The sequence below is a fragment of the Arvicanthis niloticus genome, chromosome 2 (assembly GCF_011762505.2).
Source record: "Arvicanthis niloticus isolate mArvNil1 chromosome 2, mArvNil1.pat.X, whole genome shotgun sequence".
In the NCBI taxonomy this organism is placed as follows: domain Eukaryota; kingdom Metazoa; phylum Chordata; class Mammalia; order Rodentia; family Muridae; genus Arvicanthis; species Arvicanthis niloticus.
Genome location: NC_047659.1, coordinates 122,212,517 through 122,234,757, shown reverse-complemented (window position 1 = coordinate 122,234,757; position 22,241 = coordinate 122,212,517). Strand labels below are relative to the sequence as shown.

The following is a 22,241-nucleotide window of genomic DNA, read 5'->3' as shown; positions in this document are numbered from 1 at the left end:
CAGGCTCTTTTGCTGAGGCAGGGTGCCCTGTGACACTCTCTGCGATCTCATACCAAGGCCAGCGGGGCACAGCAAGCACTTGCCCATCGCCTTCACTGTCCCCAGGAGTTTGAAGAGGGTAGTGAGGAAAATCCCTGGCAGGCTCATGGGAAGTTCCCCTTCTGGCCTGGCAATGGGGTGGGCACCCAGGAAGGGACTTGCAAAGACCTAGTGAATTCAGCACAAGACACTAGGTAGAGTTGCTGAGAACTCCCTGGGAGCACAGTGGCCTAGCGGCCATGGGATGAGTTTTTAATGTGAGGCAAAGACAGTTCACAATACAAAAATCTAAAAACCACATTCAGTTCCCACCTGGCTCCTAGGGGAGGAAGCAGCAGAGGGTTTCCTTTGCCTGCAGGGGATGAGGAGGAGCAGAGGAAGCCAGAGAAAGGGGAGAGGGAACAGGCAACAGAGGCCTGCTCCCCATCCCGGAGCCACCTTCGCCTCCTGCAGGTGTCTTCATGTCTGTGTTGCCTACAGGTCATCCCCTGCCTGTCCGGTCTGGCCCTCAAGGGTCAGGCGGCGCTGCCTCATTTCTCCTTCTTCTCTAGCCTCTTCGATGCCGACGCCCCTGTTGATTCCTCTTTGGATTCAGTCACGGTTGCTGGATCTTTAGGGTTGGACTCCTCATAGCTGACCAGAAAACAAAGGAACACATTTGGAGGGTGCTGAGGGAGGGCAGAGTCTTCTCTGCCCCCTCTCCTTGCAATCCCAGGGAATGACAGGGTCATTGCATCTCAAGCCTAGCCTCTGCCAGTACCTGGCCCCAGCCGTCTGTGTGTCCTCATGGGCACCCTGCTTGGCTTTCCCTGTGCCCCATGCTGCCAAGGGTCTGCAAGGGCAGTGGCAAATGGGAAAGGCTGGGGCTGGACTTGTGGGGATCAACTTTAAGCTGGGGAGCAGAAGAGAGTAGTGGGGGACAAGACTCTGGGAACCAGCTGTGTCATGAGGCACATGGTGGAGTTAACAGTGCTGCCCTGATGGGCACTGTTCTGGTGACTAGCACAGTGCCTAGCACAGTGCCACTCTAGGGTGGACACTAGATCTCATCAGGGTCTCTGCTTACTAAGCAACTGTGCCCACTTAAGCCCAGTGAACATTTCCTGGCTGGCTAGGAGTGCAGCAAGTGCCTGCTTGATGAAGAGAGGAGCAGAGAGGAGAGTGCAGTGTGTCACACACTTAAGCAAGCAGTCACAGCATCTACTATAGTCTGACGGCCACACATGCCCATCTCATGTGACTCCAGTTGTCGGTGAGTGCCCCAAGGTTCTGGGCTACCTGCTTGCCTTGGGGCTGGGCAGCAAGTGCTAAGGTTGTGAAGAGCTGCTTCCTGCCACCAGCTCAGTGACATTCCCTCACGTTCCACTAAGACTGGAACATCTGCCCTACCTTAGGCCCAGGACAGTGGGGAAGCGGGCAGGTGGGCACCTGCTGCGCATTACATGGCGCTGGGATTCTGCGGGCGCCGGCGACGGGGGCCAGCTAGCTTCTGCTGCATGGAGTCGGCCAGGCTGGCAGGGGAGCCCGAGACTGTGGGAAAGTGAGTGAGCCTCGGTGTGTGAGGCAGGATTACAGCCGAGGACTCGTAGCTGTGTAAGAGACAGACAGAGAAGACAGAACAAGGAGATGCAGAGGAGATCAGGGAGGAACAGAGACATCCTTCCTGTCTTGGTTCCATGGCTTACACTTCCACTTTGCTGTGTGTAAAGCAGCCTGTGTGCACCGCTGCAGAGTGTACCATGCAGACAAGAGAGAAGCAGGGTATGCTGTGACTGGCTGAGCATGCCATCAAACCGGTGTCTCTAACACTATGCTGTTCTGCTGCACAGCAAGTGCCAGGGTATAGCTCAGCAAGAGAGCACACGCTCAGCCTGAGTGAGGCTCTGGGTTTGAACCTTGGCCTCTAACACACCACACACAGGAAAAAGCACCAGAGTGTGGAGAAGGAGCTGGAGAATGATACCTGTCCATGCACAGGTCTCTGAAGGTCTGTGAGCTCTGGCCTCTCCAGCACACCAAACAGGAGCATAGACTCCCTTCTCACAGCTGCGGGGTGTGTGTGTGTGTGTGTGTGTGTGTGTGTGTGTGTGTGTGTGTGTCTATGCGCTCGTGTATATCAGAGACTGATGACATCCCCCTCTCTAACTTTATACCTTATGTTTGGAGACAGGGTTTGTTATTGGTTCAGCCATTGGTGACATTGGCTGTCTAGTGAACTCCAAGCATCTGTATGTCTATCCCCACGCAAAGCCAGGGTTACAGATGTGTGCCACTCTACCCTGCTGGGTGCTGGGTATCTAAACACAGGTCTCCATGCCTGTGCAGTAGGCACTTTAATAACAGCTATATCCCTAGTTTGTTTGTAAAAAGTCGATTTGCGTGTGCCATGGCGCTTATGAAAAGGTCAGAGGACGACTTATGGGAGGTGCTACCCCCTTCTACCACGTGCATTCTGGGGATTAAACTCAGGTCCCCCCACTGGGCAGCCAGGATTATTACCTTGTGAGCCATCTTGCTTATCTGTTTTTTTTTTTTTTTTTTTAAAATTGAATTTTTGTGTGTGTGAGTGCTTTACCTGCACTTATGCATGTGCACCTGGTGCCTGCAGAAGTAAGAAGCGTGGATTGGATCACCTGAACTGCAGTTTACACATGGCTGTGAGCTGCATGCAACTGCTAGGAACTAAAACCATGTCCTCTGTAAGCACAAGAAGTACGCTTGACTCCCCAGATTTCTTTAAAAAAATTTTTTTTTTTAACTTTTAAACTTTTTTTTTTTTTTTTTTTTTTTTTTTTTTTTTTTTTTTTTTTTTTTTACTAATTTAGAGACAGGATCTTCCTATGTAGCCCTGGCTGGGCTAGAACTCGCAGAGACACACCTGCCTCTGTCTTCCAAATGCTAGGATCAAGAGCATGTACCGTCAGGGTAGGATTAAAGTCATGTTTCACTTTGTTTTGTTTTGTTTTTCTGAAACAAGGTTTGACTGACTTGGGTCGGTTCACCCCTTTTTAGGTAACCTGGTGGTCCCTGCTCCCAGGAGGTCACTATATCAATGCCTTATTGGCATAGTGTGACTTAAAGTAGGGTCCCTCCTGTCTTGGCCTTCCCAGCAGCTGAGACACCTGGCTGAAACAAGGTTTTACTCTGCTGCCACTCGGGCTGCTGGCCTGGAGCTTTACCTTAATCCTCCCAGGACGGTGCATGCCCTTGATCGTAGTGAGGGCCGGTCTTGAAATCAGTGGTCCTCCTGCCTTAGTACAGAGGTTAAGGCATGAAGTACCTCAAGGCACAGGCTCAGCTGTGAGTATTAAAAAAAAAAATTCACTTTTATGCCCACTTGGCCCGTGTTAAGCATCCCAGGACAGGCCTTCATCCTTGTGCAGCAAGCACATTAGTGGCTGAGAGCTCTCCTAGTCTGTCTGTACAAGTGCTGTGGTGGTGTGAAAAGGAACAGCGCCCCTATATAGGATCATATTTGAATGCACAGTCATCAGCGAGTGGCACTATTTGAAAAGAATTAGTGTGACCTCGCTGGAAGAATCGTGTCCTAGGCGGTGGGCCTTGAGGTTTCAAAAGTCACACTGGCAGCCTAGTGTCTTGCTCTCAGCCTGCAGACCAGGATGTAGCTCTCAGCTCCTGCTCAAGCACCCTGCATCCACTCTGCTCCTTGCCACAACTAATGGACTAAGCCTCTGAAAGTAACACGCCCCATAATTAAGTGCTCTCTTCCATAAGAGTCTCTTGGTCATGGTGTTTCTTCACAGCAATACAACAGTGACTTAGACAGATACATATTTATTCATGTGTGCCATGGTGCTTGTGAGCTCAGAGGACAGCTTATGGGACACACGTGTGCGTGTGTGTGTGTGTGTGTGTGCGTGCGTGCACGCACGTTTGCTCTCGCACATGAACTAAATACAGGCGTTAGATTCCCTTGTAGGGCTGGTTGTGAGCTGTCCAGTGTGGGTGCTGGGGACCACACTAGAGTCCTCTGAGAGAAGGGCAGGGATTGTAACCGTGGAGTCATCTCTCTAGCAGCAGCAACCATATAAATGTGTAACCCATTCAAGAATGAATCAATGAATTGGGAGTGAGTTTTCAAAAGGGGAGTGGCAGTAAAGGAGAAAACAAGCAGAAGCTCAGGCTGAGAAAGGACGGAGGACAGAAGAGGGGACTGCCTGCTTGCTTTTCCCTAAGGACCTTCTGGGGAGGGTGGGGCTTACACAGGAGCGCATTTAGGGAAACCAGGCCTCAGAGGGGGAAGGAGGCACCTTCTGCCTTGGCTACAGGGGACACAGGGGACTGGTTTGGAAGTCTCCCAGAGCATGATATACAGAGGGAGGGATGGTAAGTGCTGACCTCCAAGCATCAGGTACCTTGCCAGAAGATGGGTGTGGGCAGGCTTCCAACCCGGCAGCCGTGCCGGGAGCTGGGGATTCCAGGCAGGGCAGGCATGGGAAGGGGTGAGTCATGTGTGCTCTGAGGCAGCCAGGTGCACAGGAGGCCCTGGCAGGCACTTGAGGGACAACTTGAGGCCAAGCGGGTGGAGTTGGGTGAAGGCCCCCGAGTGGGCAGCTTTAATAGTAGCTGGCAGCTATTTCTAGGTCTCTGGCAGGCGGGGTTGGTGGTGCCTAGCAGACACCTGCTAGGAGTCATGCAGGCCCTGGGGTAGGGGTGGGGCTGCACACAAGGTGTGGCAGATGTGGTAGTGGCCATGGGGAAGGGGAGGGCATATGAGAGAAGAAGAGGCTGTAGGTTATGGCTACAGAGGCTGCTAAACAGGGGTGGACATTTGCCTTCTTGTTAAGGGTACATCCTTGTCCTAGTATATGCAAACCGATGATGGGGGATGGAGGTGGGGGAAGACATGCCTCAAGTCACCTGGTGACAGAGCTAGACTGTGAGTCGAGCCCCTGGAGAGCGGGCAGCCTGGACAGAACCTCCACCAATCATTCCTTTAACACACAGTAGGCATGTAGGCTGTCCTAGGCTAGACCTCCCTGGTTCCTAGGGAAGGTCTCACTGGTAAGCACAGGCCAGGCACCTAGTCACCAGCAGAAAGGCACAGGTGCTGGGAACACTCATGCTCATGTGATCTGGCAGGCTGCGTGCAGGTGTGCTAGGGCCAGTTGAATGTCTGCTCATCCCGCCTTACCTGAACATCTCTGCCACTTCTCCCTTGGCCAGTGCCACCAGGACAGGAAAGCCGATACACGCAGGGACCAGGTATAGGAGAGCCGGCTAGGAGAAGACAGAGGCTAGTGAGGGAAGGTAATGACTCAGGACCACACCCAGAACCCCAGCCCTCTTCTGGCATTAGCTGAAGGATAGCTCAGACCCAGGTTTTCAGAGTGAGTCAATCAGAGTCTAAACACAGGGTTAGAGTCAGAGACCAGGGCTGCTCCTGCCTGGGAGGAAAAGCACGCACTATTAAGAAACTGGATGCAGGGCTCCGAGGCTCCTTAGGAGCCAGCCTGGTAGTGTCTGAATCACACACCAGTTCAGTGCTGCTGCTGCTTTTCAGGCTGGCTTTCCTAGGCCAGGGCTAAGCCTTGCATCTGGGAGATGCGGTGACATGATGAGAACAATGACAGTAGCTACCTGTGTCTGCAGCCAGTGTTAATTCGGCTCCTGCTCACCGACCTTGTCCATGTGCTTTGCCCTCCCCTTCTCCCACTCACAAGTCTGTGCTAAGACTCTTGGGAAGGCTGGGCTGGGAGAAATGGAAGACAGTCCTCAAGGTCTGAAGCTTTCCTTGGTGCTTCTAGCTCACCTCCATGGCTGTGACCATCCTCTTTGTGCAGGGGTCTAATGTTCTAGAGCACTAGAGCAGGCAGACAGTCCAGGTCTCAGTTCTGAGTGTTAACCATAGAATGGAAGTCCCACATACTAGACCTGATGTCATTCCTTGCCTACTACCTCTGAAAGGTGAACATCACACCATAACACCACTGCTGCTGGATACTCCTGACACTGGTTTAAACTTTCATGTCACAAAACTAGAAAAATGGGCAAGGGTCTAGCTTAGTGGTAGACTGCTCACGTAGCATTTAAGCAGTGCTGCTACTGGCCTGAAGGCCCCTGAGATGTGACCCTTGTCATCTCTTCCAATCTCATCTGACCTACTTTACTCTGGCCATAGCCCCAGTACCTTGGCATGTGAGGTTTCAGTTGCCTAGGCTACTCTTCCTCTGTCTCTTCCTCAGACCTTGTCTCTGTGGAGGTGCTTCCACTTGTATGGCTTCAGGTCTATGCAGTGTATAAATGATCATTCTAGGCAGAAAGGACTCTCTGTCCCCTGCTGGGCTATGGACTTGGAGGGAGGGAGTGTCCTCTTCCCTGTTCAGTCTCTGTCTGGCATTTAGCAAAGGGCTGGGGTGGCGGGCGGGCAGTAGGGCATGACGTATGCTCTTGGCTCTCCTTGCTCGCTCACCAGTTAAGAGATAATTTATCTTGGAGATAAATGGAGTGAGAGTAAAGAGACATCCATCTCAGTATGAAGCCAGCCTGTGACCCAACAACAGCAGGTCTCTCCCTGCACCTGAGGGTGAGCTTCAGGGCACCATTTTTTTTGGCCCTGGTCTGGGTGGACGGTGAGTCACATTACTTTATATAGATCACCCTAGAACCTAGTAATAGCCTGACTACCCAGACTCCAGTTCTAAGGATGGTGTTCCTGAGGATCAGAGCAGGGGACAGACCTACCCAAGGTCACGGAGGGCATGTAAGGCCAAGCTGGGATGGGACCTGGGGAGCTGGCCTTCTTTCACTGGCACTGGGTCCTTCTGGGTTTCTGTGGTCCATGACCCAAGCCATGAGAAGCAGCTAGAGGTACACTAAGTCCTAAGCAAACTCACGAGAAACAAGATGTTTGGGATGGTTTAAACTTTCATGTCACAAAACTAGAAAAATGGGCAAGGGTCTAGCTTAGTGGTAGACTGCTCACATAGCATTTAAGCAGTGCTGAGGTTCGATTCCCAGCACTGCCACAGGTGGGGAGGGTGGTGCAGCTAGAGAAAGAATAAAACATCCTGTAAGGAGAAAAGAGAAGTTGGGCATTGGGGTGCACTCTTGCTATTCTAGCACTAAGGAGACTGAGGCAAGAGAATTACTGCTTCTGAGGCTAACCCAGCTATGCAGGGAGAACTTGCCTCAAAACAAAACAAAACACAGCCAACGAACCAAGAAGACAGCCAAAACCAGTCAAACAACCACCAGCCAAACTCAACCAAACCCAACCAAATCACACAGGCCCCTATAAATAGGAAAAATAATGTGAACAGAAGCAGGGATGGAAAATCAAACTCCAACAGCAAATTTAATTTGTGGGGGCTAGAGGGGTGGCTCAGTGGCGAAGAATGCACAGTGCTCTTGTAGAAGACCCAAGGTTGGCTCTGTAAGCTCACAATTGCCTGCAACTCCAGCCCCAGGGAATCTGACATCCTTTGCTGGCTTCTGCAGGCACCTAGACTCATGTATACAAACCCAACACTCTTTCACACAGTATAATACACTAAGAACAAATAGATGAGCAAACCGGGGATGTACGGACAGGGAAAGGCCGCTCAGGAGTGACAGCCAGGGTCCTCCTCTACAGCCCACGCATTCTCTTGCCCAAGACGTTCTTAGGCAGAATGCAGGACTTTCAGGGGAGTATTTGTGGACTTTACTCTTCCCCAGTGGCCATCCTACCAGGGAGTTGGTGGCCTCAAGCTCACGGGAAGGTTCCTTTGAGAGCAAGTTTGCTATTGTCAGAAGGATACAACCCTGCCTTCTTTTCTCTCAAGGTACCCAGGAAACTCTTCAATGAGAGTGTCAAGGAGAAAGAGAGATGTACTATTCAGGGCAGTGAGGTAGGGGCCAGGCTTCCTGAGGCAGCTTCTCATATATGTAACCCAGGCTCACTGGAATTAGCTATGTAGTTGAGGCTGACTTGGAATCTCTGCTCCTCCTCGTCCACATCCTAAATGCTGGGTCATAGACTTGTATCACCATGCCTAGCTGGGAAGGTTTTTTTTAAAGGCTAAGCAAACTGAAGGCCACACAGGGTACTTCTACCTGGAGCAATGCCGGCACAGGGGCTGCTTATACCTTCTTGGAGAAGCGGACCTCATTCATTAGGAGGCTCCACCCACGTCCTGTATCCCCTCTTTAAGGACTTCCAGGGAGAGAGCCATCTAGATAAATCAAGACCAGGCGCACAGGCCTGGACATAGCCTAGCTAGCTAGATTACCTGGTTAAGTCTGTCTTTCTAGGCCTCTGGGCCCTCCCTGTTCCCTGCATCAGAGCAAGTCTCTTTCCTCTCCAGGGGAGAAGGCAAGCCTGCCACCTGGTGGCTGCACGGGGAATGTCTCTGGCCTACTACTCCAACATAGGGTTGAGAGCTGTAGTACAGGCCTTGAAAAGGCCTCTAAGCCTGCTCCTGGATCTGGCACTCTGTAATCCTCACCAATCCTCTCACCAAGTACATGTTATGCCCCACTGGCACAGCAGAGGCTATACCAAACATAGATGAGTAAATGAGAAGGCGCTGCAAACACTTTGGGTGTCTCTGCTTATGAGCCACACCCTTGGATTTTTGTCGACAGTTTAAGCACAGGCACAGGGCTCAAGAATCTGCCCTTGTGATGAATTCAGAAGCAGCTCCCATGTGATGGCACTTTGGAGAGGGGAAGAGCAAAGAGCAGCAATACAGTAGCCTCCTCATCCTCAGGATACCTTAAAACTGTATAGCATGGCCTGGTGTGAGAGCCTACGTCTGTTAGCATATGCAGTTTGATATTTGGGAATCGAGGAAGGCTTCATGTACACAGTAAGAGTTATCTTGGTATTCAGAATGCATGGCCTTTAAAACTGGAGTTTTCCACTCAATATTTTTGGGCTATGGGCAACTGACCTCACAGAAAGCAAGGCTGTGCTGGGGAAGGTGTATCTAGGTGTAGTCTGCCCCATCCTTAAGCCACTCTCCTTTCTGCTTTCATTAATGACTAAGGAAATTGGAGCATGGAACTCCTGTGACCTGGCCTGTGTCCCAGAGAGGAGTCTGGTGGATTCCCACGGGTGCTTCTTCAGCCTGTGCACTTCACACTGTTCCTGCAGCCTGGACCTGGTGTTTAGGCTGTCCCAGGTCCAGTCCTGGGTCTACCACCCGCTCACTGGGCAGTGCCCCAGTGCCAGCTTCCTCATGAGCTCTCCAGGACTCAGGTTACAGAGCTTGGCATGTGCATTGTGTCCGTCAGACAAGAGGAGAAGCAACCCTCTGCTCAGTCCCTAGTGGATCCCTCTCTCCAGACCTCTAAGATCCCAGGCCGTTCACTGTGGCGGCTCAGTCTCTGCTCCCCACATTGTTGGGAGGAGGCAGCAGGGCCTTGGCTTTCACTTGGCTGAAGCACCCGGCTCATGAAGTCCTGCTCTTTGTTCACCTGTGCTAGCCTGCTTGGGAAGCCATCACCTCTTCCCCAGCCTCTTCCTCCATACCTAGAATGGCCATGTGACACACTGTCTGCTTAGGGGCTACAGGCAGAACCAGGTAGAGAGCGCTGGCAAATGTCTGCTTTCCTAATAAAGACAGCAGAGAATGCCTGGAGCAGCTGTCACACTGCCACAAGTCATAGACAACCAAACACCACGTGTGACAACCAAACACCATGACCGACCACCAAACACTATGACCGATAACCAAACACCATGACTGACAACCAAACACCCCACTGTTTTGCTGCCATGGCAGGGTGCTACCCTCTGGGCTGTTTGTGCATGTGACAGAGCAACTCTCTGTAAGTTCTGTCAGGGAAGCACTCTGGACAACCCCGAGGACCACGATGCTCACCTGGGCGTGCTTGAAGATGTGCATGATGAAGATGGTGAGGCCCAGGCCGAAGATGTAGGCGGCGAAGCTGGTGTAGAAGTAGGTGTGGGTGTTCTTCTTCAAGCTGCAGGGAAGGTGAAAGAAGAGGTTAGAGGAGGCACAAACATCCTTTCTGCAAAGACTGGAGCTCTCTCTCTCTCTCTCTCTCTCTCTCTCTCTCTCTCTCTCTCTCTCTCTCTCTCTCTCTCTCTCTGTGTGTGTGTGTGTGTGTGTGAGTCTCTGCTAGGAGCCTGGACAGCCGCGTGTCCTGTACTTCCCTGAGCTATGACTCTTTAGATAAGTTACCTTTCTTCTTCCATGATCAGTTTACACCTTTGCAAAAATGGAAAGCCATAAGGCCATTTGTAAAACAAACGGAAAAATCTAGAAATGGTTCTAAGGGTTTTAACTAGCACAAAATCTCTTGGGGGGGGGTGGGGGGGAAGGTGCCTCTAGCCTCTAGGTTATCCCCACAGAATATAAGCTTGGGGCAAGGCCCAGGGAGTCTGCTGGGGACTGAGTTGGGCCCTGTGCATGCTTGGCAAGTGCTCCTCTGAGCTCCAGTCCAGTTTTATGTTAGTTTCTACGACAGCCTGAAAAGAGCCTGAGGAGGGAAGCTCAGGGAACAACTAGATGTGAACACAGTGGCTCAAGTACAGCCTGACAAGGAATGGCCCCGAAGCCATCGAGGTCAGCCTGTGCTTGGCACTCTCCTCGAATTGGCACAGTGGACCCGAGAGGGAGCCCTTGTTTACCACCATGGATATGAGGCTGAGACTTACAAGGTCAGACTGGCCACCAAGGGCACAGAGTTACAGACACCAATCTCAACTAAAAGGATTCCCTCCCCAGCCCCCGGCAGTGGTGGGAGGGTTGGAGGTGGGCTTCAAACTCTAGAATGCAGGTGGAATGGGAATCTGTCTAGCTGTACATGGGTGGAGGTACCTTCTCTGGGCTCCTGAAAGCTGGAGAAGCTGGGAGAACCCCAGGCCAGGCCAGGCCTTCCCTGGCTTACCTGATGTCAAAACGAAGCAGTAAGGCAATGAAAATCCCTGAAGAGAAGAAGGCATAGTTAGAAGGCCAGGTTGGGGATAGATTGGGGACATGGAGCGGGTACCCAACTGATGGACTGGCCTAGTCCCTCACCTGTGGCATCGTATTATCACAATGGGCCCTCCACTGAGTGTCCCACTGCCCAAGCACAGTGTAGATCAAGTGAAGCCACAGCTCCTACAGCTCAGCCAAGGAGGCAGGACAGCAGGGAGAATGACACCAGTTGTTACAGATTTCAACAGGACACCAAATCCAGGCTGTTCTAACTGAAAGATGGACTTCTGTGTTGTAAAAAGGTGGGCTGTGGTGGGGCCTCTTCTGAAGAGGGCGTCTTTAAAGTGATGTTGGCCAGGGAGAGTGGGAAGCACATTCTGAGGAACTAGTATGGCTGCATGTGGAGCAGGAGAGAGAGACGCAGCACAGAATGGTCACGCAGCAGGCCCGGGTCTACATTCTGAGCAAGGAACACATGCTGGAAGAATTCTGGGAGGAGAACCACCTAAACAGGTCTAGAAAGCCCTGTGGCTGCTGCCGGGTAGGAGGTGGAAGTCTGGAGCTAGAAGCAGTCGACTGGGAAGTACCACAGAAGCCTAGGAATGCTAACTCTGTCCCTTAGCACACGACCCACACATCAAAACCAAGTCCAGATGCCCCAGAATCCAGAGTTCCTGAGACACAGCTAGCCAGTCCAACCTCTGCGTGCCGCATACACTACATCCTAAATGGACCTCCTTCCTCACCGGCCTTTTAGGCTCACACAGGACTGAGACTAAGTCTCACTTAGCTGAGGACAACCTCTCAAGAGCTGAAACATTCTGTGTCCATCAAAATCGTCAACTAGCAAGCATGATCAATAGATATTTTTATAGTGTTGCCTTTGGAACCCAGGCCCACAGCTGTGCATGCCAAGCAAGGGCTCTACCACTGAGTTAAGCTCCCCCACCTCATGTCATTAATTTTAAAGAAGGAAATGAGTCGTCCTCTGAGGACTGTGAGAGGAGAAGAGTGGAGAACGCTGGCCAGAGCTGCCTTTTCTACAGTGTTTGGGGCTCCGCGCCCCCTGGTGACCGACACCTGTAACAGCTTTCCAACTAAAGCAGGCGCAGGGGTTCTGCTAACCGTATTAACTCCTGGCAGCTGAGGGGTTTCAACACGCTGCTCTCTGGACTGAGTGATTGCTAAAAGATTCAGAGACATGTATAGATAGATCCTGGAGTAACTAATATGGAGAGAATGTATGTACTCCTAAAGCCCAGAACCACATACGTCAACAAGACTGGGGAAACTAGACACTGGCGTCTGTAAGGCAGTGGTTCTCAACCTATGGGTCATAATCCTTTTGGTATCAAATAAACCTTTCATAAGGGGCCACCTAAGACCATTGGAAAATATGGATATTTAGAATTCCAAACAGTAGCAACATTACAATTATGAAAAATAGCAACGAAAATATTCTGGTTGGGGATCACCACAAGATGAGGAGCCTTGTTAACAGTTGAGAACCACTGCTTAAAAGGCGTAGGATTCCATCATTTTCTTTAAAAACAGCTCTGGCGACCAAACCAGGAATCAAGCTAGAATGAACACAGGACCACAATCTGTTCTGCCCCTGGCCACCGCCGCCACCACAATCGCCGCAGCCGCCGCAGCCGCCGCCACCACCACCACCACCACCACCGCCGCCGCAGCCACCACCACCACCACCACCACCACCACCACCACCACCACCACCACCAACAACAACAACAACAACAACAACCACCACCAACAACAACCACCACCACCGAGGTGTCTCTATCCATTGCCAAGGGGCCTAGATTAATCTTTAATAAAAACCCCAAAACCAAAAAAAACCATGTGCATTGTTGTTTTGCCTGTACACTCGAGTGTGTGTGAGTATATGTGAGTGTGTATGTGTCAGATTCTTTGGAACTGGAGTTACAGTTTTGAACTGCCACTGGAAGAACAGTCAGTGCTCTCAACTGATGAGCCATCTATCCAGTCCCAACTTCTTTTTCTTTAAGAGTCCCATGTTGACCAGTTAAGCAGGCTAATTCAGACTCCTCCATGTCTGGGGTGACCGGGGTTAAAGGCATGCGCCATTATTTTCTACTACAGGAATCAACTCTCTCCCATGTTAGTTACCTGGGAAACAAGTCCCTGTTGACTTTGGTACTGTACAGTGTGGGGATATGAGGGGGGTGAGGTGGCTGGGATATGTCAAACCCAATCTCTCAGACAAGTTGAACCATTTCTTTGAACCTGTTTCTTTAACCAAGAATACAGAAATTCCCTCTCCCTTCTTTGTACAATCAGAGGGCCCCACTGCTGAGGACGGCATGAATTTCTATCCATTCTTTAGAGTAACTAGGAGCTAAACAGATCCCTGACAGGCAGACAGGAAGAAGGCCACAGATAAAGACACACAATCAGCTGCTTCACAGCTGACCAGAGACAAAGGCCTGACAGGCTTTTTCTCCCAGAAGCAGGGCTCCCTCTTCTGGCTGACCAGTCCAAGTTGGCCAGATATGTTCAAGGCCATTTTTATGGGAAAGAGACCTGCCCAATGCCACCAAACCACAAACACACACTGAGGGGGGAATCTGCCAAATCCTCATGCCCTTGGCCATTCCCAATAGGTAAGGCTAGCTTCCCACTTTGTACTCTGGCTCTGACATACCAAGTATCTTTTCCAACCCTGCACCACGGTCCTCTCCCAGCAATTACCTGGAATGACAATGTCTCCAAGTCCCAGCATGGCAAAGTTGTCCGCTTCAAGGCCCTTCTCCAGCAGATCTTGGGGGAACACCACTGCAGGGAGAGGCAGGGGTGAGACGAGAAGGATCAGAGGGAACTCTGTTTCCTCAGCCTGCCAGCCTCTATAGCCCTGTGAAGTATGATTCACACACATTTGTGTTTTGGGTGTATGGGGAGATGACAGGGTGCTCAAAGGATGAAATGGCAGCTCTTACAGCAAGGAGGACTCTAGGATCACCTAGCTAAAGGTTTCATTCATCCCTTTTCCTTCCAAGTTGCCATGGGACCAAGCCAGGGCTGCCATGATTCTACAGACCACCAAGCATCTCCACAGGCCACCTCGTCCTCTTCCCCGAAACCATAGCCCGTAAGGTCCTTGAGCTTCGATAACTCAGGTGATTCAGGGTCATCTAGGGCTGAGACTCCACTTTAATCTGTGTTCTCCAGCTACCCTGCTGGAGCATGGTAGTTGTTTGTTTTTGAGACAGATCTAGCTATGAAGCCCAGGCTGGCCTTGAATTTTCATTCCTCTCAAGAATCAGGACTACATTCCTGCATGTGTGTGACACCATGTTCAGCCAAAGAAACCAATGTTTTCATTTTTAAAAAAATTATTTATTTTTATTTTATATGCATTGGTGTTTTGACTGCATGTATATTTGAAGGTGCCAGATCCCCTGGAATTGGAGCTCTAGACAGTTGTGAGGTGTCATGTAGGTGCTGGGAATTGAACCCCGGGTCCTCTGGAAGGACAGCCAGTGCTCTTAACCGCTGAGCCATCTCTTCGGTTTTTTATTTATCTTTTTGGGGTGCAAGAGATTGAATCCAGGTCTTCATGTATGGTAGGTGAACACTTCACTACCGGCTACACCTACAGCCCCTAACATATGACCTGACCAATGAATCATGAAGGAAGCTTCCCCGGTGGACTTGAGGGTTGGCAGGGGTGGGGTGGGGTGCACACCTTCGTGAGGAAAGAGAAACAAAGTCCTCTCTGTGCCTCTGGACATGTCTAGGTGAGGAGTCAACGCTAGAACTGTGGTTCTCCTGCGGGGACCACGGGAAGCTGAGTAAGGGCAGGTGGGAAACATGTTGGGAATGGGAGGGTGGGAGGGCGGAAGTAACCTTGGTTCTGGTGACTCTACAGACCGTCATTAACCCATCCTTGAGCTGATCTACCCAGGCTTCCTGTAGTTGAGATAACAAACATGTCTCCTTGTTTATTTCGGCCCTGCAATCTCAGGGCTTTGGAGGAGGAACCAGCAGGATCAGAGGCTTAAAGCCACTGTAGCCACACAGTGAGTTAGTTCTAGGATTGCTTTAGCCACCTGAAATGCATCTCAACAGACACCCAAAGAAACTCTCCTTTTTTCAAAGACATTGGTACTTAAGGTTTTTCGTTTTCTCTTGGGTGGGAGCTGAAACAGGGTTTCTCTGTGCAGACCTGGCCAGCCTGGTCTATAGAGCGAGTTCCAAGGTTCTAGGAACTAGTTTCTAGGAACTCGCTCTATAGACCAGGCTGGCCTTGAACTCAGAGATTCACCTGCCCCTGCCTCCCAAGTGCTGAGATTAAAGGCGTGCGCCACCACACCCAGCTACAGTTGGATTTTTCAATACTGTTATATAGACACCAGTTACTCTAAAAAAAAAAAAAAAAAACAACACCAAGGTGTGGTGAGAGTTGGAAGACAAAGAACACCTGGTAGTCAGGTAGCAAGGGAACCCCAGTCGGATGCAGTGAACGTGGAGGCACTGCAGGGCCTGTAATACTGTTAAGAACCTCTCCTGTGTTTATTCCTGTTCCTGTATATTTCATGCCACATGGTATCATGACCAAGTGGCCCAAGGCCATGATCTGTGAGGAAGCCTGAGTTTGAGAATACAGACAGAAGAAATCAGTGAAGAGGGAATAAAGAGAGGCCCTAACACCAATGATGTGACACCAGCGATGATGACCCAACTGGGAAGAGAGGAGGATGCCCAGATATGGGAGGCGGTCACTTACATTTTATTGGTGCCTCAAAGGACTTGGCCACAGTCACCATCACGTTAGTGCCGAATACCTGGAAGGAGAAGACAGGAGTCTAAAGGGAGGCAGGTGGGTAAGAAAAGGCTGTCCCTAGGCTTCTAGATGCAGTATTGTTGGAGGTGTAAGAGAGTTGAACAAGGAACTGGGAGAGCTCAGAACAGACCTGACAGAGAGTTGAGGTGGCCCTTCATGTGGTTCTGGGCAAAAGAAAATGTGAAGGAGAAAGACCCTAACTGGCCCAAGCCAGGCAGCCTGCTGGTCAGGCTTCTATCCCACTAAAACACAAAGACCCACCAGGTGGTGGTGGCCATGAGCCTTCAATGCCAGTACTCGGGAAGTAGAGGCAGTCAGACCTGAGTAAGAAGCCAGCATGGTCAACAGAGCAAGTTCCAGGACAGCCAGGCTGTTACAGAGAGAAACCCTGTCTTGAAACACTACCATCACCACCACCAAAAGAAGAGAGCTAGACAGAAAAAGACCTTAGGCAGCATTCATTCAAAGATAAAATGTCTTCTGGAGCCAAGGAAAGAATGTTCCAGTCAGGCAAATCCCTTTTAGCAGTACCTCAGAAAAGTGAGTATGCATTCAGAGCACAGCTGACCTTTGTCCTCCTTGCTGAGTCATTCACCAGCGTCCACCACTCCTGTCCAAGTGTCCCTGAGCCTCAACTCATTTGCCTCACAGACACAGGATTAAGAAGTTTCCCTGGAAAGACCACCTGAGGGCATCTGAAGGCACCGGGTATTCTGGGTTCTTGGTAGATTTGGTCCTCTGGACTTATAGATGGACAAAAATAGACCTACTCTGGGATGCAAACTACCATCAGATTGGCACTTGGACCATAGATTCAGGGAAACCGGGAGGCGAGGGAGGACCCTCAGAGCTGGACATCATGTCCCTGCCTGACTCACCCAGAAGATGTCATAGATGAAGAGTCCTCCAAGCAGGATACAGCCGGTGCTGACGTTGTTCAAGTGCAGCAGCTCTACCCCATTAAGGGAGAAGGCCAGGCCAAACAGGTTGTTGGCAATCCAGTGCTATAGAAAGGTGGGAGTGAGACCAGCTCGCTGTGTCCCATCCTGCCCTGTCACCCCAACCTCCCTTTCTGTGGAGGCTCTGACTACTTACCTTCCTCAGAAGGTACCAAACACCAACGACGCTGCTTAGGCCCAGGCACACCAGGTCCTTAGTGTCAAACTCATAGTTGATGATCTCTGGGCAGAGAGGACAGGTAAGTCCACTCCCCAGAGTGAGCCTGTCCCCCCAACCTGTCAGCCCCTGGATGGAGGAGGGCATGGCTGTCGGCATGGTCAGACAGGCCCATGGGCTCAGCCTTGGCTCGGTTAGACTGGCAGGGGTATTAGGATGGGGAAGACTTGCTGGAACCATGTCCAACCCCTCTTAATTTTCTGGAGGAAGAACATAAGCCCAGATAAAATACAGGACATTGGAGACATAAGCTCTGCCACCTGAAGCTGGGTGACCCTGGGAAGGCAAGGCCCTCTGAGGAGTTTGTTTCCCTATCTGTAAAAGGTCTACAGCACCTTCCTCGTAAGGGTGAGGTTGTTCTTACAATGCCCTCAGCACAGTGCCTGGAACACAGTGGGTTCCCAAGCAATAGTACTCTTACCAAGAAGTTGAGGAAATCAAGGGGATTGCTAGTAAGGCTTCCCAAGCAGAGGGAGAAGGAAAGAGACAGAGATGGAGAAAAGAGGCAGGAGGGAATCTCGAAGGCTGCTCTTGTCAGGAGCACCTTGGTAGAGACCCTGATGTCAGACCCACTCTGGATGCTTCCGAATTTCCTAATAAGGAAGCCCAGAGAGGTGGTGGACACTACCCCAGGCCAGAGTGCGGCCACTTTTGTCAGATTCCAAAGTGCAGCAAGCCGCTTGTTCCCCAATTTCTATTTTCTTGTGGTTACAACACTCCGATTTTATTTGTTAAAGGTATCTGTTGAATTTATTCAGCATAACCACAGAGGTATTGTCTTCATGATGTCACATACAGACACACACACAGATACAACACAATATTTATATTTAGCTCAAGTGTACTGCATCTAAGGCTCACTTATATGTCTTCATGTGCCACAGCCCATCATTTAGATAATGGATATTTTCAATGCCGATCCCCTTGTTGATTTTCTCAATGTCTGCTGCAGCCATCTTCATGACTCCGACACACAGGGCATGTTCTTTCCCTTCTGCCATGACTGCAACGATGGTATCTACCGCAGCAGTGTAGAGCTTCGCTCCAGGAGATGTTAAACCCGGGCACATGATATTTGCACCACTGAGCACAAATTTGATGGCTCCTTTGTCGACCTGCTGGTGTGGCAGGATAAATGGGTATTTGTGAAGTAGTCTTAGCGTTGGATAAAAAGGTCCTTTTCTCTGCCTGAAAAACAGTAATTCTCCGTTGACTGTAAGGATTTCCATGTGTTCATGGCATCTCACTATTTTGACGGGATCTTTCTTAGGCATGATTTGATTAAGCCACGGCTCGATACCTGGAAACTGCTCAGTCAGTTGGCTCTTAATACCCTTAATAACGGAAGTTTTCAGTTGGATGCAGTTGGACACACTTTCCTTCTCGTCAAATTTCTTGAACATGATCTTGGTGAAGGGGCACCGACAGGTATAAGAGCTGAGGCGAAGCGTGGACCGCCGACCGTCCGAGTCGCGGAATACAGGAAGGATGGCACCGGCATCCGAGCCGGCCGTTGTCGCTAACCGGAAGATGGTCCGACGGACTGTGCTTTACGGCTGTGCAAAATCCAATGACTTCCGCTCTACTGACCCCCCCACGTTTGCTCTGACCCTCACGTGGTTGCCCCACTGGTTCTTCTTCCGACTTCCGGCTCTTCTCCGGACTTCCGGTTGCGAGAAGGGTGGGGTCCGGACCGGAAAATGCGTCAGAGCATCCGAGTTGCGGGATGGACAACCACTTCGGGTTCGGACTGGACATGCGCCAAACTGCGGCACGCATCTCTCGCGGCACGCGTCTCACGTCTCGCGGCACTGTCCAGATCCCCCGGGAGCTAACCAGCCAATAGGAATGTTCCTTTCTTCCGGATGCGTAGTGGTTGCTATCCTAGACATCCCGGAGGGTCCCCCGAGTATTATAAAGCTTGGGAACTCTGAAGAGCTTTATGGATGTTAAAAAAAAACAGGCGTAGCCTTTAAAAAAATCCAATAATTATTTTTATTTGGCAAAGATGTGCTTGATGCAGTGACGAATCATATCAGCGTTTTTTTTGGGGACAAGGCAGAATGTGCTTGGCAACCAGCAGAGAATGGAATACATTCCACAGGCTATTCATTTCATGTGTGAATTATCTTCCATTTGGTCCAAGCCATTATTACTCTTGTCACCTTGTTGGCATCCACATGGTGCCATATACATCTTCATAGTTGTCTCTTTCAAAGCTTACGTGAAACAATTACGAGATAGGCACGCTAAGAGCTGTCTGATACAGCTTTTACTGGGGGCTTCTATGAGCCAGGCACTGTGCTGAATGCTTTCCTCTATTGTTGACTCCTTAACAAAAGAGGGTACTAAATTACTTTTATTTTACAGATTGGGTAACAAACCTCCAACAGAAACATCCAGTGCTCAGAAATAATGGAGTCATCCAGATTCCCGTATCTAGGTGGTGGCAAAGCTGGGAAATGAACCTGGGCCATAAGATTTGAGTTTCTCCTTTAGGACTAGCTTCTTTTCTTTTGAAAACCCAGTATTGGAGAAATCAAAGAGGGGGAGATACACCCCAGGGGAAGTGGGCAGCACTGACCTTCCTTGTTTTCCCCAGAGCCCTGTGTGAAGAGCAGCTGATACTGGCGATTTGGGAAGTTGGCTGGAAAAAACTTATTCATGAAAGGGCTGAAAAGAAAGACAAAGCAGGTCGGCAAACAGAGCCCCTATAGATGATCTCAGCTCTAACAGTCCCCACAAATACCTATTGGGAACGTTTACCTGCAGATACCTTTTTAAGTGCCTCTTGGTAGGTACACTGTTCCCACTCTCTATATAGATCTGGAGGCTATTAGAGGATGACTTGACCAGAGGCAGCCAGGATCTGAACTGAGATTCCAAGTGAGGTTTCTGAACTCCTGGTGATTTGTTTCATTTATTGGCATAAAACTTGGTATGAAAAATTTGGGGGACAGCCAGAATTTCCAAGTCTGGTCCATGTGTCTTCTGCATCTGCCTACATTGTTAAGAAATGTACTCCCAGACTCTATCAATCCCATGATACTGATCAGACAACAGGAGTGGGCTTTTACAACTGTGGTTGATATCTACTGGCCAGGTAAACCACAGGCCCCAGGGCAGGAACAGCCTCATTTTTATGCCTACTATTAAGTCTCTGTGGCTCAGGAAAAGCCTAACTTTAAAAACATTTTTATCCAGCATGCTTCATATCCTGGCCAGGCAGGGAACAGAGATGCTCTTTCCCAGATTACTTAGAGCAAGACCAGCAAACGGAGGCCTCTTGGTTGTGGGTGTGACAGTCTTGCAGTCCTGTGGGGGCTACATTAGTGGTGGTCTCCCTGGGTGTAGGAGTGACAGTCCTGTAGTGCTGTGGGGGCTACATTAGTGGTGGTCTCCCTGGGCGTGGGTGTGACAGTCCTGCAGGGGCTACATTAGTGGTGGTCTCTCTGGGCGTGGGTGTGACAGTCCTGCAGGGGCTACATTAGTGGTGGTCTCCCTGGGTGTGGGTGTGACAGTCCTGTAGTGCTGTGGGGGCTACATTAGTGGTGGTCTCCCTGGGCGTGGGTGTGACAGTCCTGCAGTCCTGTGGGGGCTACATTAGTAGTGGTCTCTCTGGGTGTGGGTGTGACAGTCCTGTAGTGCTGTAGGGGCTACATTAGTGGTGGTCTCTCTGGGCGTGGGTGTGACAGTCCTGCAGTCCTGTGGGGGCTACATTAGTGGTGGTCTCCCTGGGTGTGGGTGTGACAGTCCTGTAGTGCTGTGGGGGCTACATTAGTGGTGGTCTCCCTGGGCTTTAGCTTCCTTACCTATGTGTGAGGATAAGCCTTTTGCCTGTCTCAAAGAAGTCTGTGAAGATGAAATAAGGCAGGAAAGATGTGCAGCTCACTCAGTGTTGGCCTGTGGCAGGGATGTTTAAGAACTATGAACATATGTCATAGAAGACATCCCAGAATGGTTTCTCAACCAAGAAGTGAACCAGAGTAGGTCTGTAAATATCTAGGTCACAATGGATAAGGCATGGCTAAGAGAGTTCTGTTTTTTTGTTTGTTTTAAAATTTCTGGTGGCTTGGAGAATATGAATTTAAGAACTACCTCTGAGCCTCAGTTTCCATTTGTCAAAAAAAACGTGATTCTTTGCAGGTTGTGTGAAGTGACTGATAATGATTATCATAGACAGAGAAGAGACAGGTACAGGGCTTAGAGTGGACGTCCATGGAAGGCAGAAGCAGCCAGGACAGCCAAGGCTGGGTGCTTAGTTTGCTGAATCTCTTTTGAGGAAGGGTGAAGGCATGGCCATGTACAGACACAGGCAGAGGCAGAGCAGAGCAGAGAGCGGATTGAGGAGCCGAAGCATTCATCCTACCTAGCCCCTTAGGAATCTGGTGTTTCATTTTAACCAGCAGAGTAGACTGGAAACATGACTCCTGGGTTCAAGCCCTATCTCTGCCACTTCTCAGAGGTGTAACCTTGGGGAAGTTACTCAACTGCTCCATGCAACTCTTTCCATATCTGAGTTGTTAGAGACCTTATGACAGTCACCATATTGTAGTATCTTTCTCAGAGGATTATTGTTTGTGTTAAGATAGAGTCTCACTCTACAGCTCAGATTAGCCTCCAACTTGCAACGATCCTTTCTGCTTCTGTCTCTGGAGTGCTGGAGTTACAGGACTAACCCACCGAGTCTGACACTCGCAGGCATTATGAAGAAGATTAAGCTAATACTTGGCATCTTGTGAGTTCACCTGCGGCTTCCACTTCAAGTATTAAATGTTTGCACTGGTTCCTGCATGTGTGCTACACCACTGAGCTACACATTTAGGCCTTAATCATTTTGAAATAGAGTTTTACTCAGTTGCTCAGGCTGGCCTCCAATTTTTGATCCTAATGTCTTAATCCCTCTAAACAGTTGGGATCACAGGCAAGCACCGAGGAAAAGAGTCTGCTGTAAGATACACTACAAACGAGGACCCATGTGATGTAATTGGTGTAAATCTGTGTCTTATTACCCCATGCCAGGCACAGTTTGCTGGCCAACTTTACTGTGGGCACAGTTTTTATGACTCTCCATCATACATAAGAAACTTAAAAGTTCATTGTTTCCTACTGAGGAACATTCTGGTACCTTCCCCTTTGGGGTTAGACAGTGAGGATTAATGAAATGGCGATGTGTCCTTGTTCTCCTGAGATAGAAGACAGAGAGAGCTCTCTCTCTATGGGCCACTTGAGTAGGACAAGAGCTCAGCCACAGGTGATAGGCCACAGGCCAACACTGCTTTGGCAGGATGTGTAGAATCTGGCTG

The 22,241-nt window shown here is 50.1% G+C and overlaps 2 protein-coding genes across 4 annotated transcripts in view; both read right to left on the bottom strand.

Annotated features, from left to right (window-relative positions):
- Positions 1–234: 234 nt before the first annotated feature.
- Hm13 (histocompatibility minor 13) overlaps positions 235–22,241 on the bottom strand; it is a 37,306-nt gene continuing 15,299 nt past the window's right edge. Inside the window, exons 4-13 of one of the 3 annotated variants that reach the window (XM_034496345.2) lie at positions 19,520–19,608; positions 16,855–16,940; positions 16,638–16,763; positions 15,703–15,760; positions 13,668–13,751; positions 10,903–10,939; positions 9,870–9,972; positions 5,195–5,280; positions 1,429–1,628; positions 235–672 (exon numbers count right to left, since the gene is read on the bottom strand). In XM_034496345.2, the coding sequence (XP_034352236.1) occupies positions 1,478–1,628; positions 5,195–5,280; positions 9,870–9,972; positions 10,903–10,939; positions 13,668–13,751; positions 15,703–15,760; positions 16,638–16,763; positions 16,855–16,940; positions 19,520–19,608 (820 nt within the window). In that variant the 3' untranslated portion in view covers positions 235–672; positions 1,429–1,477. The remainder of the gene's footprint in view (positions 673–1,428; positions 1,629–5,194; positions 5,281–9,869; positions 9,973–10,902; positions 10,940–13,667; positions 13,752–15,702; positions 15,761–16,637; positions 16,764–16,854; positions 16,941–19,519; positions 19,609–22,241) is intronic. The other 2 variants (XM_034496347.2, XM_034496346.2) reach the window with 2 other exon arrangements.
- Mcts2 (MCTS family member 2) lies at positions 17,658–19,513 on the bottom strand. Its single transcript, XM_034496348.2, has one exon. It carries the CDS (start codon positions 18,336–18,338, stop codon positions 17,793–17,795), a length of 546 nt encoding a protein of 181 aa, XP_034352239.1. The 5' UTR covers positions 18,339–19,513; the 3' UTR covers positions 17,658–17,792.